Source organism: Mus pahari, chromosome 10 (genome assembly GCF_900095145.1).
Source record: "Mus pahari chromosome 10, PAHARI_EIJ_v1.1, whole genome shotgun sequence".
NCBI classification, from domain to species: Eukaryota; Metazoa; Chordata; class Mammalia; order Rodentia; family Muridae; genus Mus; species Mus pahari.
The window spans coordinates 104,929,632-104,947,191 of NC_034599.1; the positions used below are offsets into that span (position 1 = coordinate 104,929,632).

Here is a 17,560-nt window from a genome sequence, read left to right on the forward strand (position 1 = left end):
GGTGGGTAGAGTTCCTGCCCAGCATGTATAAAACCACTGCATGCAAGCGGTGTGGTGACTGCACTTCTGTAACTTCAACCCTGTGCAAGCGGGGACAGGTGGATCGAAGTTCAAGGTCGTCCTCAGCTCTGTGGCGAGTTTGAGGCTAGCCTAGGCTAGAGATCCTTTTCCGAATCAACAAAACAAACCAGAAAAGGAAATGAAGAAGAACCGAGTCCAACCCCGATGGTCCTAATGATTTTATTGCTCGGTGGCAAAATAAATCAAAGCAACAGTAATCCCAAAGTCACATTTGAACATGTCAGTGACTGCTAGGAAGCAGGTCTGAATACTGGGACAGGGCTGGGGAGGAAGGCATCGCAGTGTGGTATGTTCTTGTAAACATCAGTACAGGTAGAGAGCAAGATCCCCAGGTGGTGTGAGCGAAACCCCAGCTCAGAGATCAAGCATGACCCGGACCTTTCCACTTCACACCGGCTGGAGCTGAAAACGCTGCCCTAGAGAAGAATGGGTTCTAAGTTGGCTACATTTGTTCTAAGATGTTTTCCTCAGTGGTGCTTCCTTGTCTCTGGATCGTCCTCCACGGGAAGAAGTGGTGCTCCTGATAAAGAGGGTATGAAATGAAAATGGAGATTCTTCCCTACTTCCTATTCCCAGCCTCACCTGCTTTGGGAAAAAAACACCCCAACTGAAAGGGCTGTACGATCCCAAAACATAAGGGCTCCTTCCTTGTCCCCACTCCCGCTTCTCCTTGCCACTGCCGCTGGATTCCGTGCCTTGGACCTTGCCCTGCCACTTTGGAGCCACTGAAATAGCAAGCATGCCCTTGTTCATGATCTGTAGGTAAGTCGGATCTTTGCACTTGGTACCATGCTGGTTCGACCCTGCCTAGGATGTGCTACTGAAGAGAAAGAAAGAACAATCCTGCCAGCCACAAACTGAGCAGGAGCTGGAGTGAAACCTGGGGTGTTGGGAGCCCAGAGGTTACCCTTCTTGATTCTCTGCAGGAGTCATGCTGAAACTGATTAGCTAGTACTGGGAACAGTAATCCAGAACCAGAGAAACTTGGCTACTTGGCAGCTCCAAACTTCTCACTAGGACCACACCATGACCTGGAGCAGACTCCAGCCTTGCACAGGTGGGCAGGAAGGGAGCTGAGTCCTGGGGCAGCCTTGGCTACAGCCCACTTACTGCCCCTGGCTGCCCTCAGCTCTGGGATGCTGTTCTCAGGCCGCCTTGATGTGCTGTGCAGTGGGCCTGCTTCCAGTCTGCTAGCACACTCTCAGCTCTTCAAGTCTCCCTGTTTTCTGGGCACCCATCTGTGCAGCTGCTCCTCTGGGTGGACACAGAGAGATCAGCAGCGCTGGCCTCCTGCTCGGGGAGGGACTGCTACAGTCACACGTCTACCAGTACATCCAGTGGGACGAGGCCTCTCTTCTTCCCACTGAGGACTCTGATGAAGCCGTCCCGTTCTTCCTCAGAGGTCACGCAGATCTGAGGGCCAGGGGAGAGAAAGGAAAGGATTCAGTTCAGCAGGAGCAAGTGGGGACCTGCAGCAGAAGTTGCTGCTGACTGAGAATACAGTGCCACTCAGCTGGGAAAGGGGAAATGGCTCAGGGAGTAGGAAGTGGGGGAAGGGGTATTGGTGTGGGGCTGGGGGGGGGAGGGAGGCGGCAATGTGAGGAAACGCTCAATAAAACATTACATGCAAACCTGGGTTTGGAAACAGTCCCAGATGCAGAATATTTTCTGGGTTCCAGCTTTATGAGTGAGGATTAAGAAAATGGCATTAAATACTGTGAGTCCCTGAAAAGTCTCTCTGTAAGGGCAGAATGACAAAATCATGCTGCAGGACTGGCACGGGGCATGCCAGTTCCCAGTATAGCATGCCGAGGATCTGAAATAAAAACTGACACTCACTGGCTCCTGTCCAGTGCTTGGAACCTTACATGGGCATCCTACAACATCAGAAAGTCAAGGGGCAACTTCATTATTAGCCCAGGCAAATAAGAAGGAGCAGCTCTCATATTCCAGAGCAGGCACCTGTATGGGACTTCAAAGGAGGTGAAAATCCGGTCAGGTGCCCTTGCCACTCACTGTTCACAGACCAGCGAAGGGCACAGAAGGGATGGGGCCTGATAAGAGGCTCCTAGGGGTGTAAGTGAATCAGAAGGGTTAGGCGCGATGCTCTGTCTGCCCGCGGCTGAAGGGCTGGTGGAAGCTAAAGGGTTTTAAGATGACAACTGAAGTTATCAGCTTGATTGGTAACGGTGCTTCCTTAATTCTTTTCCATCCCCTCCGACTTCCTCTTCCTTTCCTTCCCTTCTGTTTCTCCCCCCTACCCCTTTCTCTTTCTAGCTGGAGACTTCTCAAGAGTTGTGTACAGTTTCTATCTGACTGGGCCAGCACAGTTACTGTTGGGCAGACCTGGCCTGGGCTCACAGTGCCAGCCTTTGTGGTGGGGACAGTGCACAGCATTCTCAGGAGGGACACCTTGACCCTAAATAAAATGATGCCTGCAGCCATCCAGCCCAGCTATGACTTGACCTTCAGCTTGACCCTCCTTTAATACGGGGTGAGGCTATTTTAGGACTTAATTTCTTCGCAACTCTCTTTTCCAGAGTACAGATTCTTCTAGAGGTTCCTGCTTTGGAGTTAAAGTCAACTCTTTATTGCTTATTCTTTTGTCAGAGTAATCCTCATTGTCGTCATCGTCATCGTCATCATCATCGTCATCGTCATCGTCATCATCATCATCTTAAAACAAGATTTATTATTTTATTTTTATTACTATTTACTTTTATTTTATGTGTATCTTCTGCCTGTGTTGGTATATGCGCACCTCTTGTGTTTCTGAGGCCCACAGAGGTCAGAAGAGGGTGTCAGATCCCCTGGAACTGGAGTTCAAGACCATCAGGAATGGGCACGTGGGTATTAGGAATCAAACCCAGGTCCTCTGGAAGAGCAAGTGCTCTTAACCAGGGAGGCATCTCTCCCACTCCATATTAGTTTCTTTCAATCTTTCAATGGGATGTATTCATGTGTCTCTGTGCACATGAGTGACGGGTGCCCACGGATGTCAGAGGCATCAGATACCCCTAGATGTGGAGTTATAGGAAGTTGTCCACTGCCTGATGTGGGTGCTGGAATGGAACTCAAGTCTTCTGCAAGAGCAGAACATGCTCCTAACCATGGGACCATCTCTCCAGCCCTTATCACCATTATTTCAGGCCAGGCATCTGTGCCTCTCCCTTGGGTTTCAAACCCAATTGTGCTGGGCTGGACTTAGACTACTTTAATCGGGGTTTCAGGGTGGACTCTGTACTATTCATGGCTTCCTCTAACTCGGCACAGGCCCAGGACACAAGGCGGAGTATCTGCCAAGGGACCTTGGGGAGAGTTTCTCTTGCTCTACAAAGAGGTCCACCCTGAAGAACACTGCTTCCATTGTCGGAAAGGAATCTGTTAGGTGAGCCGTAGTGGGAGGCAGCCAATATTCTGAAGTCCTTAGACGAGAAAGGTGAAAGGATTTCTATCCCTGCCCATGGGGTCAAACCACAGCACAGCAGACCCTCATTGTGCACTAGAAGAAAACCTTGGAAGTTGAGTCCAATTAGTTTCCTAACTTGTGATGTGCGTTTGTTAGCTATCGCCGTCATAAATGATGGTCAACTCAGAACCATCAAGTGACCACGATCCATGGCATCGTGGTTCTTGGGGCTGATGGCTTGGGGACTTGACAGATTTTTGTTTGTTTGTTTGTTTGTTTGTTTAAAGTGTTTCAAGGTCAAGGTTAAGGAGGCCAAAAGACTCTTCTTTCCCTTCTGGTCCTCAGGATTCAATTCACGACGCGCTGTGCACTGAAGTTGTTGCTCCTGGTGCTGGGGGAGCTGAGAATTCCACTTCTTTACTGTTTGCCACTCTGCTGTATGTAGAATGGTTAAAAATTGTATTTTGAGGAAACTAAACAGAAGTAGAGAGACTAAATAAAATACGGTATTAAAGTCTGAATTCACAGGAAAGCTTGGCATGAAATATGTCACAGTTTTTTAATGCTAATAACTTGATGGTTGAATTGCTGTGGTTGCTAGTCTCGTCCATCTTTAAGATACAATTTTCTAAATATCACTATAATAAACAAATATCTGTTTTACAGTCTAAAAATAATCTTCTTTTGCAAGAACACAAGGAATCCACGAAAACCTTTCTACAGTCATGACAGACCCATGGATGACATTATAAGAATGTTTTAAAGCAATTTAAAACTGATTAAGTAGGATTCTTTTCGAGTTTAAAAAATGAAGAAAATTCATCCTGTCAAGTCGGGCTCCTATGTGTTCATAATAGATAAAGCAATTCCATCTGGAAACAAGAGCTCTGTGGATAAACATTATAATAATTATGAAAGATTAGCCTTAGAGACAGAAATGTGATGTAATAAAAAAAAAACCCACTGCATTCATTTTCAGAATCAATTTTCTCCGACCTCTCTGTTAATGGCCACTTGTCTCTTTATATTTTCAGAGTTATACATATTACCCTTGATATTATCTCATGCCCATGGGATGCCTTACACTGGTATTTGGCACTGCAGATGAAATCCTCATTGAGACTTGCTCTGAGATATGATGCTGGGAGATGACTTTTGTTAAACACCCATGCTGTTCAGGCACCATGCTGTCTCCACACAGGTGGTCCTGCTGAAGCCTCAGGTCTGCATCAGGGAGGTACTAGTATACTGACTCTTCTGATGACATTTACAGGTGACTATCCAAACCACACATGACACAGATCCATTTCTACACAACCTTGGCATCGGTGACCTTTCTACTCTGTTACGTTTTCTTAAGGGGTTTTGAAAGTTGTCATATAAATTAATAATGTAGGAAATTAAACTAGAGGTCAAATTTGAATCTTGTTTTTAATAATAACATTTTCTTCTTTGGGAAGAATTGGGGGGTCTCACTAAGTATGTAGCCTTGACTGGCCTCAAACTCACTATGTAGATCAGGCTGGTCTTGAAGTCACAGAGTCTGTCTTTGCTTCCTGAATGCTGGATTAAAGACACCAATCTTCTACAATAACATTCTTAAATTAAGGCTGTTGTTTGATCTCATGTAGCCCAGGCTGGCTTAGAACTTGTTTGATCTCATGTAGCCAGGCTGGCTTAGAACTCGTGATCCTCCTGCCTTTACCTCCCAAGCATGGAGGTGACAGAGCGCCACCTCAGTGCAGCTCAGAGGTTTTCTTGTAGCTTGAAAACCAAACCTGACATCATCGTCATTCCTTCTCTTCCCTCATCTGAGTCCGTGTCTTCACCACACCAGGTCAAGGTGGGGGAGGTATGTGTTGGCTGTGTCGGGTGTGCATGCTAGAGATGTGGCTACAGCATGGTGACATACCATCCAATGGTTGGGAGAGACAGAATGAGTTCAGGAAGAGGTGCGGCCTTGGGTGCAGAGGCCATGCTTGTACTCTTGCCCAGTGCTTACATGGGCCCCTTGAGCAAGGCACATAGAACCTCTGTGGGACTCTTGTTTTGTAAAGTAGAAATACTGCATGATTAAACCACACAATCCTTGGGGCATGGGTAAAGGAAGTGTAGGTCTCTAAACATTATAAATACCCCATGTCAAGCATCTTCTCCACTTGACTCATGGAGATGTTCTGAACCTGCAACATGGTGATTTGGCTACCTTCCCCTGGGGGGGGGGGTTCCCATCTCCATTTGGCTTCTGGGAGGGCACTAAGGATCTGAACTCCTGCCCTTGTTATTACACAGTAAGTTCTTTACCCACTGAGCCATCTGCCCCCAGTTATTTCTATTACAGTTTAACTCCCGCTGAAGAAGACCGCACATGTCTTTCCTCTGTTTGTCTTGCTTCTTCAAGGGTGGAAAGTTTGACTCAGTTCCTGATCCAGGGACTTGCCACTGTTCATCCTTCCTCCAGTCCTCTTCCCTTAGTAGGCAATGAGACAATCTTGTTTCCTAGGCCAGATTTGCTGTGTTTCTTCCTGGCCTTTTGTTTTGCCATGGGCCATCTGAGCTTCAGGGTAACACGCATTTACAGAAAACCAGTTTCACAAACTTCATCTGCTGTTTTGTTAAAATATGTGGGAAAATGTTCTGATTTCCGGTTATGTTATCTTTAATAATTTCTATTTGCTTGATTTTAATAGCAATAGACATTAATGTTTTTTAAAAGCCATTTCTTCACATTGTACTTTTCTTTAGATGTTTCTTTTCCTTTTTCTTTTTCTTTTTGACATTCTATTGACTAGCTACAAGGAAAAATGAATCATTATTTTTGTGTGGGACTTCTTTCTTTTAAACACTGGAAAGCAAGCTCCAGGCCTTGTGTTCTATCACTGAGTTCTATCCTAAGCCTTTGCTATTTTGAGACAGGTTCTTGGTTGCTATGTAGTTCAGCCTGGTTTTGAACTCACGACATCCAGACTTTGAACTTGAAATTTTCTTGCCTATGTTTCCTGGGTGCTAGAATTACAAGGGGTAAACTAGAGGTCCAGAGTGAGGAAACATTTGTTAAGTTGAAAAAGTCATTTGGAGCCACATATAGAAAAGAAAATTGTTGATCAAATTGAGTAAAACATTATTTTAGAACAATAAATCAGTTATAATTATAAAGTAATGACTGATCGTGGTGTGTGTGTGTGTATGTGTGTGTGTGTGTGTGTGTGTGTGTGTGTGTGTGTGTGTGTGTGAGACTTCAGAACTGTCTTTGAAGGTAATCTACCCAGATGGAGGAGGATGGCTGGAGAGATGGCAACAGCATTGGCTGCTCTTCCAGAGGACTCAGATTCAATTCTCAGCACCCACATGTTGACTAACAACTGTCTATAAGTCTAGATCACAGGGGATTCAGCGCTCCACCTGGTCTCTACAGCACCAGGCAGGCATGTAGTACACAGACATCTACACTGGCACAATCTCCATACACATACAATAAAATAATAAACAATACCATCTAGGGTACATTTGGAGCAATTGTGTTGGACAGACAAATATTAAATTATGAATTCATATTTCATTATTTAATTTCTAATAGACTGAGCCTTCACATATTACATACTCAACTAGATACATCCATTGCCTTGAGAAATGCTAGAATTACTTTATTGTCACCAAGAATGCAGAAAGAGGCAAACTTCTGACTTCCCAAACTGAATATTGGCAATCATCTGTAAGACATCATTGTGAGAGAAGGGAAATTTCTAACTTCTGGCTACCAGCATCCTCCTCTACCATATCTAGAACAGTCTTGGGGCTGTGAGCATGTTTTGTCCAGCACTGAAGATGGTGCATGCACAGTGAGAAGTAAGTAGGACAGAAGGACACCCTCTCTGTGCTGGAGGGAGACATCCAGAGAGGAGCAGGGCAGAGGTGACCTGTGACTGTCCTGTTTCTTTCTATCTATATTCCAGGGGCTAGGTAAGGAGTCCAGAAGGAAGTGGCTAAGGACATTACAGAGGCAGAGGGCTCAGGAAAATCGACAGAGCAAAAGGTATCAGGAATGTGTCGATTAGGTACAGGGAAATGTCCAGAGTCTCTGCCTGAGTTGATTTCTCCTCTTTGTTTTGTCTCTGTCTTATGTTATTATGTGATGGTGTATGTCTTTTAGGGGGACCCGTAGAGGCTTGGGTCTTGAGAAGGAGATCTGAGTGGGCTTCAGGTGACTGGAGCCAACACGCCAAACCCTGGAACACAGCACAACACAATGCCACGTTTCTCTTTAGGTGATGACATATTGGAGGGGGCCAGCCCAGAGTAAAAACTGGAGTAGCTGCTAACTTCAGTGACTAGTGGTCCTCAGATGCAAGTGCTCTCTCATGACACTGTGGCATTATATACGCGTCTCTGACAGATCCCATTGGGTGAGTGAGTGTAGTGGTTTGAATGAGGAAGGTTTCCTACAGGCTCAGGTATCTGAACACCTGGTCCCCAGCTGGTGGCACTGTTTGGGGAGGATACAGAACCTTTTGGAGGTGGAGCCTTGCTGGAGAGAGTGAGTCACTTCCTGTTCTCTCTTGCTCTACTTCCTGTGTTGGGATGAAATGTGATTGGACACCTTCCTCTTCCTGCTGTGAGGTTTTCATTGCCTGTTGCCATGCCTGAGCCTTCCCAGCCATTCTGGACTTTCATGGTCTGAAACTCTAAGCTAAAATAAATACTCTCCCCACCAACTTACTTTTAGTTATGGTGTTCTATTATAACAATAAAAGCAGAAGGTTCCTGGCACTTCAGTTTTGCATGTTGGATTCTAACAACCCTTCCCTTGTACTATGGGCATCCGATCATCTTTTCTCAAGAGGCACACTTGGTCCCTTCTTCTGTCCCTGCTTGTGGTGTGTGTGTGTGTGTGTGTGTGTGTGTGTGTGTGTGTGTGACCTTTACTTACCTGGTTCTCTTTTAGTGTTATCTGCCCCTGGTCCTTGCAGCCAATGAAGGTTCGAACACACCTATAAATCTTCTCATGCTCTTCTACTCTCTGAACAAAGTTGGCTGGAAAGAAACCAACCCGGTCCTGAATCTTTCCCTGAAATGGAAGAAGAGGTGTTCAGCGGCAAATGCAACATTTATTGTAACTGTCATCACCAAAGGACTCTTATTTCTTTTTAAAGACGGAAACACTTACTTTCCACCAGTCTTCGTTGGAGTCTTCAAGGAGAGTGATCATGTCTCCTGGCCTAAAAATGAAGGATGCATGAGTTAGGGGGGCGGAAGTCAAATGAGGAAGAGAAAATACTCTTTAGCGTGAGGTAGTTTTTCAGTCACGCAAATTATCCTAAAATAAATAGAAGTAAGGGAAGCGTGTTTCCACTGACTCTTCCCTTCCAAGGAAGTGGAAAGCAAATATTCACATTGCAAAAATGGCCAGACTTAGTATTCAATAAGTATCAGGCTATATTTTGCCCCAAAGTATATCTTCCTCCCGTCTTCTCTATTTCCTATCCAATTTCCTCATGCATTTGATATGTAGATACGGACTATATCTTGCTTTTATGTTGTTGTTTATTTTTATATCTAAAACCAGGCATTCTCTTTATTATTATCTTTATTCATCATCACCTTGATTGGATTAAAAAGCACACAGGCAAGACTGGGGAGATGGCTCAGTGTTTAAGAGCCCTTGGCTGCTCTACCAGAGGACACAGGTTCAACTCCCAACACCCACATGGCAGCTCACAACTATCTGTAGCTTCAGGTTCAGGGGATCTGCCACCCTCACACAGACATACATGCTGACAAAATGCCAATGCAGGTGAAATTTGCAAAAAGAAGAAAAGAGAAGAAAAACAGTGTATTGGTGAGGCAAGGTTTCATGTATGTTGATCAGGCAGTCTCAAACTCAATAAGTAAATAAGGATGAGGGAAGGCTACCTTCTCACGTTTGCCTCTTTATAGCCCAATGCAATTCCTGTACTCCAGACTCAAGGGACAGAAGGCCGCACATTTGTGAGAGGTACTGCAATATCTCAAACTAAGGAAAGGAGAGCATACACAGGGAGGGAGGAACTTAGAACAGTCACTGTTACTGCAAACACAGAGTCAGGGATTTTTGCCCAGTGTTTAAACTGACTCCTATACCCAGGGGTTTATTTTTAATTTTTTTATGAGTACAAATTTAAAAAAAAATTAAGACCTACTATCACATTGTTGCCCAGGCTGGCCTGGGATTTACTTTGTAGCCCAGGTTGGTCTTGAACTTGCTGTGATTTCCTGGCTTCAGCCTTCTGATGTGGGGATGGTCAGGTTGTGCCACAACAGCCTGCCATTTTTAGGCCTTTGGTTATCTGGGAATCTCCCAAGATTCCTGTTCTTTCCTGTTCCCCTCCCAACATTCTTATGAAGTCTAGCTGTTCTCTCACTAGATGAATTCACATCATTTGAATTCCTATGGTATTAGCCTTACAAAGTTGGTAGACAGTTGGCATCACCCACCTCTGTTCTGACTGACTGCTTATGTCTACGGCCTCCACTGTTTTATTTTGTACAGTACCGGAAGCACTCTTTAAAAAACCCCATGTTTGACATCATTGGGTGCTGTACAGAGCAGAGCAGATCCTTGTGCCCAGTTTGCTCTCCTGACTCAGTCTCTTCTGCGGTCGGTGCCAAGTCTCAGTTATTTTGACCCAGGTTTCCCATGTAGGCTTGACTGTTGTCGAAATCTAAGCACCAAGCCATGCTCCCGGCTGTTCCACAGAAAACTATGGAGACAGTGATCAGTGGAACCTGTCAGGTTTATTCAAGGGCAGCTCAGAAGGAAGACTCCAGTCATAGATTGCTACCTTTGGAAGGCTCAGGTGTGTGAAGAGCTCTCATGGAACCCCAAGGGGTTATGGCAAAGCAATGGGTAGGGAGCCTGCATGCTGGTTGAGTTCTCCAGTGCACGTCTTCCTTTCCCTGTTCCTCTTCTTCCTCGTTCCCCTCCTCCTCTTCCTTATCCTCTTTTATTTCTTGTGTCTGATGTGTTAGTGCATGATGTATGTGTGCATGTGTGGGTACCACATTGAGTATATGGGAATCAGAGGAGAATCTTGGATATCGGCCCTTCCCCTTCCACCTTATTGGAAGCATGGCTTTGTGTTGCTGGCCTCCAGGAATCCCCATAGATATCCTCTTATTTCCATCTCCCATCTTGCCCTAAGAGTACTGGGGTGACAGACATGCTCTACCATGTCTGGGTTTTACGAGGGTTCCAGGGGATTTGAACTCAGGTCCTCACCCTTCACTTTAAGCACCTTAGACACTGAGCCATCTCCCCAGCCCTTTTCTTCTTCTGAAGCCTGTTGACCTATGGCCCTCTTCCTCTCTGTTGGAACAGCTGTATTTTCCTTTCACAAAAGGTATTAATTTTCTATAATTTTGTGTGAATACTTCAGGATTTAGAATCTCATATGAAAGGGATGGATCATTGAAAGATTAAGAATGTAGGGGAAAAGTCAGTCTCTACCCACTCTGCTACAGCAGCCCCACAGCAGTAAACGCAGCTGACATTTTGCCATCTTGACAGTCACAGCTGCCTGCTGATGCCACTGAAAGAGAGGTGGCTGAAGAAAATCGCTTTTTCCCAGGTGAGGGATTTAATTAAGCATCACGGATGAAAGTCATTGTAGAGAAATCTGCTAAGCTCCAGCAGATTTTATTTAACCCTGTAACCTAAGAAACCACACATCAGTATCAAATGCAAGGTTTTGCTGATGGTTTGATAGGAGATGTTAGCAGGGGAATGGAGGCGCCTCTCCTAAGGAAAATGGAGGAGGATGCTCACTCAGCTGTGGAGTCAGAGACTAGGTAGAGACCCACTCTTTAAGGTGCGCAGAAGTGGGCCGTCCCAGAGTGCTTACCTTGTGCTAGCTAAACTACAATAGGGCACACACCAAAATATCAGCAATAATTTTATGTAAAATACCAGGTATGCCCCTGACAGTGTGGGGAGGAGTCTGGCTTTTCCAGCAAAAGATCTTGACCAGGACCAGAAAAGTGCTTGGTGATAAGAGCTACATTGATCCATTTATTCTTTTCTTTTCTTTTCTTTTTTTTTTAAATTCAATTCTGCATTCAACAAATAGCCACAGAAGGTAGATTCTGAAAGAGCTATTTTACTAGACACCAGGTGCACACTGCAAAATAAAATCCCTTCTTAGAACTTCTATTCTGATGCAAAAGATGAGTTATAAATAAGAAAACAAAGAACAAACCATTTAATATCAATATAAACGATCACACATTGTAAATGATGACAGAAATAAACAGGGTCTAGAGGAGTGGATTCCTACAGAGGTTAGTCAAATTGCCCACCCTTCTGGCAGAAACAGCTAATGATAAGTGTCTCTTGCACTCAAAGCCAAGACAGCAACTTTTTCCATGTGACCCCAAAGATGGTTGGATCACTCTGCCTGACACTATCGCACAATGAGAACATCCTTTTCCTTGGAACCTGAACTCCAGCTTTTTCCCACACTGGGATCCAGGAGCTCAGTCAGGATGGACATGCAATGTTAGGGGCCCAGTAGTGACAGGGACAGATAGGGGCACTTTTAGAATCCAATCTCTCAGAGCGCCCCTACACTTCATGTTAAGGGAATCTGCATATTCACTGTTTATGCAGCCCAGCCCACACACCAGTGCTTAGCCTTTCTGAGTTAAGCTTTGAGATGCTAAAAGGCCACCTGGAAGGAAGTGGGGCTCAGCCACCTTGGTGCATTGAGTAACTCCCACTATGTGGAGAGAGGAGAAAAACACCCACATCTTCCCACTATCACAGACAAGGTTGAGCACCTGGCTGGAGGGGCGAGATTAAGCTTTGGAGGGAGGACAGCCTCTGAGTCCATTCTCTTGTGTCTTGGCTGAGATGGAGTGGAAGCCGGCTATCTCGGATTTCCAAGCAATGTCTTTTCAGGTTAAAGCATGATTTAAAGGTTTAATCTCTGACTCTGGATTCTCAGTGACAGGTGGCCTAAGCTGCCTGTGTTATAATTTTTTGTTGTTGTTGTTGCATTTGTTTTTTAATTTAAAAAATGTGTTGGCCCAGATTTGGGGCTCCAGCTAGAGTTTGCTCAGTTCTCTGTATTAAGCACCAGATTAAGTCCACACTCCAGCTACTTCCCTCCCCACAACTCTGATCACTCACCCCAGGGTCAAGTACCAGAAAATGATGGGTGGTACCTAAGCTCTGAAGCCTGGGCAATTTGAGGGAGCCCCAGGAAATCCTTGCTGTGGGGCACAGGAGCTTGCTCTTGTCCTGAGTACAAACCCTGAGATCCTTGCTTGGCAGCCCTAGGCTCACAATGGTCCACTGTCTTCTCAAACCTCCTCACCTTGGACATGATGTTCTCAGTGTGCTGCATTACACCATCAAAGAACCAAAACACCACACCAACCAACTCTACGCAGAGAGCCTTGCCCATCAATCTGAAGAGAATACAAGCCTAATGCTTGTTTACCTGAGGATAACCCCTGTGGGCAAAAGTGTGTTGGGCACAGAGCTAGGGATGGTACATCCTGACTATGTGGAATCTTCTGGAAACTTAATTGAAGACAGCTTCATGTTTCATGGATGAGAGTTCCTAGGGGAGACTGGTCTAAGGCCCCACAGCCAATTTCTCCCGTGCCCTGGGTGGATAAAGTGTTCTTAGAAGTGAGGACACTCTCATTCCCTAATGGAGACACTTCTTCTGAGGATGATAACCCGTGCACTGTCGGGAGAACAGGAGGACTGGACCATCTCGGTCTTGTATTTGGAAGTCAGAAAAATGATCCTCATGTCTCAGCCTCTGCCTGAATAGCCTAAGAAGATTCTAGGATGCTGAGCTCATATTTTCTGAGTGCTTATGACATTCAGGTCTTCACTAGCAGCTCAGACATGGCAAGATTTCTCGAAGCCTCAGTTTCTTTAACTCTACGGAGGCTAACACAGCAGCCTCTGATGGCATCTCTGTTTTCCTTCCAGACAAACACATTATTTTCTACAAGTGGGATAAGAAGAGATTGGGGCTTAGAGAAACCTCCTCAGACCTTAGCATCCCACATGAAGGGGTGGGCCATTGAAGGCACAGGGTGGGGGGCACTGGCTTTTATGGTTTTAACTTTTAAACACTAAATTGGCACTGATATTTATATAAAACATTTAGGCAAGTTCACAATAAGTGGTGGCCACCATTGCTATGAAGCCATTATTACTGCCCTCAGGATGTTGGTAATGTCAAAAGCAGAAGTCTATAAACGAGGAACCGACAGTGAGATTCTTCCCTGAATGAGGAACAAGTACCATGTGGAGCAGATCAAGTGTGGAGTTAGATTCAGGTGAAAATCCCAGCGCTTACAGCTCTGATCCTGAGCTGTTACAATGCTATGCTGTAAGTTTATATGTTACATACAGTAATAAATAGATTATGGAGTATAGTTACTTTGAAAAGTTGTTCTGTGGATTGAGTTAAAACACATGGAAGTCTTTGGCTCTGTGAAATTGCTAATTTGCTCCCGGGCCTGTCATTTTTCACTTAGAGACAAGATCTAGTGGGTGTGGTATGCTCTGTCTCCCCCCCACTGCATAAAGATGTGGGTCTTTCTATGACTCCTAGGCTGGCCTTGAACTTGCAGTCTCTCGCCACAGCCTCCAGAGGATCTGGGATTACAGAGGCCTACCACTGCGTACTGTTACACTGCCGTCATTAGTTTTGGTCAGGGGCAATTGGTAACGAGATGTTTGCTTCCTTCGATAGCCTCAGACTCTAGTCTTTGGGATAATTCGGAACCCGGGAAGGCTTCTGCCTTCCTTTGTGTAGACCCAGTCTCCATTCCCTTTATCCTTCTGACCACAAAGTAATATCAGAGCTAGGCTTAGCAGTTGACTCTATGTGCCTCATTACAGTAGTATTTTTGTAGGGCTGAAAACAGCAGATGTTCTGTAGGAGGAACAATGCCCACTGCATGAAATGGGCACTGCCAGCCATGTCTGCACATGTCGGCAGGGACAGAGAGACTGGACTACTTACATCGGGCTTTGGCTCTATGGCTAGCTAGCGGCAGGATATCGAGCGCCTTTAACACTATTCATGGCTCATCAAAATGCAGGAGAGTTGCCCATATCACTCTGCAGGCATTTCGGACAGTTTTAATATTCCATACCCTAGTCTATTCATTAGATGAAGAGAAGTCCACACTGTGTCTATCAACACCACAGATGTCCTTGAAAGAGCCAGCCAATGGGAGAAGCAAAGGGAACTAGCCAAATTACTCTGTTCATCTGAGATTCACAGTTGAGTTTTTTTTTTTTTTTCCTTTTTTTTTTCCCCATCAGACTAATTTCTCAGTTTGTGTTAATCTGGTCCAGAATTGTTTACAGCCCTGGCACATCAGGAACTCCTTGACTCTGCAGTCTGATTTCCATCTTAAACCTGAGAGCCTTAAGGCTGTTTGCATTTTCTCCAAGGTCCATATTCTAGCAGGAACATTCAGTTAAAGAGCCATTTGGAAGGAATTGGGGAAGATGTTCCTGAACTGTCGTGGATCACGCTCTCTAGAACCTAATTGAGAGAGGCGTTTGAGTGCGAGGGAGGCAGCTAAACACATTAGTGACATTCAGGAAGGTCTGGGCTTCTTGACATAGTGCAGCATCACAAAATAATATGCACCAGAGACTTTCCTCAAATAGCCTTAATTGGATTTGGATGTCCTGGCGACTGTGAAGATTATTTTTAAATCAAATTGGTGCATTAGAATTACATTTAGTTTTAATTAAGTTGATGCATTTGCCAAGCAGTAATGTACTTAGAGAATGGAAATGAGACACCAGGGGAGTCTTCTGTCTCATTTGTCTCGAGCATTCCTCCTTTCTTATTTTGCAGAGGGTCATATACACTGGGCAAGGTGAACTTCAGAGTGGGTCAAAGGTGAATGCAGCTCTCTCCACAGGTTAAAATGGAATCGAGAAACCCAGTTCTCTCTCTCTCTCTCTCTCTCTCTCTCTCTCTCTCTCTGTGTGTGTGTGTGTGTGTGTGTGTGTGTGTGTGTGTGTGTGTGTGTGTGTGTGTGTGTGTGTGTGTGTGTGTGTGTGTAAGTCAGAGGATTACATGGAATGTTGTTCTTTAGGAACTGTCTACCTTTGGTTTTTGAAGTAGAGACTCTCACTGGAGTGACATGGAGGTCACTGAGTCACTACCCCTACCTCCTCAGTGCTGGGATCACAACTGCATGCTACATGCCCTGTTTTTGTTTTTACATAGGTTTTGGGCACTGACCTCATGTCATCATGCTTATGAAGCAAGCGTGTTACAGTCTGGACTGTCTCTGTAGCCCTGTATTCTGGTTTTGAGTCTGTCATGGCTAATGACAGTCACAACTGCTTTCAAATCTAGAACACAATCGGAATCCAAATAAATATCTAACCATACAGAGTTTCAGGAAGGATTTGATTCAGGGTATAGGTCTATGATGTGCCCAGGAATATTAACTTTAATAACATTCTCCACAGGAATTTTATGGTTTACAGTCAATGGCTTTACTGTTCTAACCAGTTTTCTCCTCTAAAATGATGTTGTCTTAGGCAACCTCACAGCTTTTCTAGAGAACATTAGGGATGGGGTGGGGGGATCATGGAAGACTTAGAAATGGCCAGGATAATCAGGTTATGTCTTCCTTTCAATGGCTTTGCTGTTTTTTTCACTGCATAAAAGCTGCAGAAAACTTATAACAATGCAATTATCACTGTGCATAGAAATGAAAGAGGGTTGTGCCTAGCAGAATCTAGTCAAGAATACCTCATGAATTTTGGCTGTCTGCGCCTTGATTTGTCAGTTCCCTCCAGCCGTCCTCATTGTCTCTACACGTGATGGATTGGGTTCCCTCAGAAGCAGGTGTGACATCTTACCAGTTCTCCCATTTATTAATGAGTCAGAGAGTCATTTAGATAGATGAGAGTCACAGCTTGACCTCGACTGTAAAATTTCTGCACCAGGGGCGAGGCTTCCTGAGCTCAGTCTGCAGACCACAGGCTTCCTGGGCTCCAGGGTCAAACCTAGTCCCAATTGACTTCCCAGGGCGTACTGTGCATGATGAACTTGGGATACACAACTACATTGTCTAAGCTCATTTTCCAAAAATAAATGGAGGATGAATATAGGTGATGGGTACAGATGTGCAGGGACAGGAAGGAGAGTTCTGCAGCATGGTAGGGTGACTGTGGCCAGCGACAGTTGACATGATGACACTTTTATGTCTAAACATAGTCACTAAATACATTCCTATTGTTCCCAACACAGAAATCTTTAAGGTGCCAGGTGTGACAATTAGCCCGATTCAATCAACATACACTGTAAACATTTATTAAACTAGTGTGTAGTAGCTTACAAATGCATGCAATGATGTGTCAATGAAAAATAAAATTAAGGCTGGGGAGAGAGCTTGGTTGGTGAGGAACTTAGCTTGTTCCCAGAGATCACATTAAACAAAAATAAAAACAAACAAAAGCAAGAAAAACAAAGCTGTTCGGCTGAGCATGGCGGTACAAGCCCATAATCCCAGTGCTGGCATAGCCGAGACATGCAGATATTTAGGGCTTGCCAGCCCAGTCTGCTTGGTGAGTTTCAGGCAAGTGTGACAGCTTATTTCAAGAAATAAAAATAAGCACAAAGGCGGGTAATTCCTGAGAATTGATACCCAAAGCTATTCTTTGCCCTACACATGTACATGTACATATGTGCATATGTATACACACACACGCATACCCATGCACACACATGATGTTTACATACATGTATCCACATACACACTTTGAAAAATTGAAAACTTAACTACTTAAATCCACAGGGTTTTCAGAGAGGACACTGACCAACATCAACATAGGGTGCAAAGTACAGGTGGGAGCCAGGCTGGAATGGTCAGCCTCTCTGGGCTCTGGCCCCAGCCTCTACTTTCTACCCACATTCTTTTTTTGGGGGGGGGTTTCAAGACAGGGTTTCTCTATATAGCCCTGGCTGTCCTGGAACTCACTTTGTAGACCAGGCTGGCCTCGAACTCAGAAATCCGCCTGCCTCTGCC

At 44.9% G+C, this 17,560-nt stretch overlaps 1 protein-coding gene across 2 annotated transcripts in view; it reads right to left on the reverse strand.

Annotated features, from left to right (window-relative positions):
• Positions 1–224: 224 nt before the first annotated feature.
• The window catches only part of Stac (SH3 and cysteine rich domain), a 122,154-nt gene continuing 104,818 nt past the window's right edge, over positions 225–17,560 (reverse strand). For both annotated transcript variants that reach the window (XM_021207567.1, XM_021207569.1), the window contains 3 exons: positions 8,655–8,706; positions 8,418–8,555; positions 225–1,494 (listed from right to left, as the gene is read on the reverse strand). In XM_021207567.1, the coding sequence (XP_021063226.1) occupies positions 1,396–1,494; positions 8,418–8,555; positions 8,655–8,706 (289 nt within the window). In that variant the 3' untranslated portion in view covers positions 225–1,395. The remainder of the gene's footprint in view (positions 1,495–8,417; positions 8,556–8,654; positions 8,707–17,560) is intronic.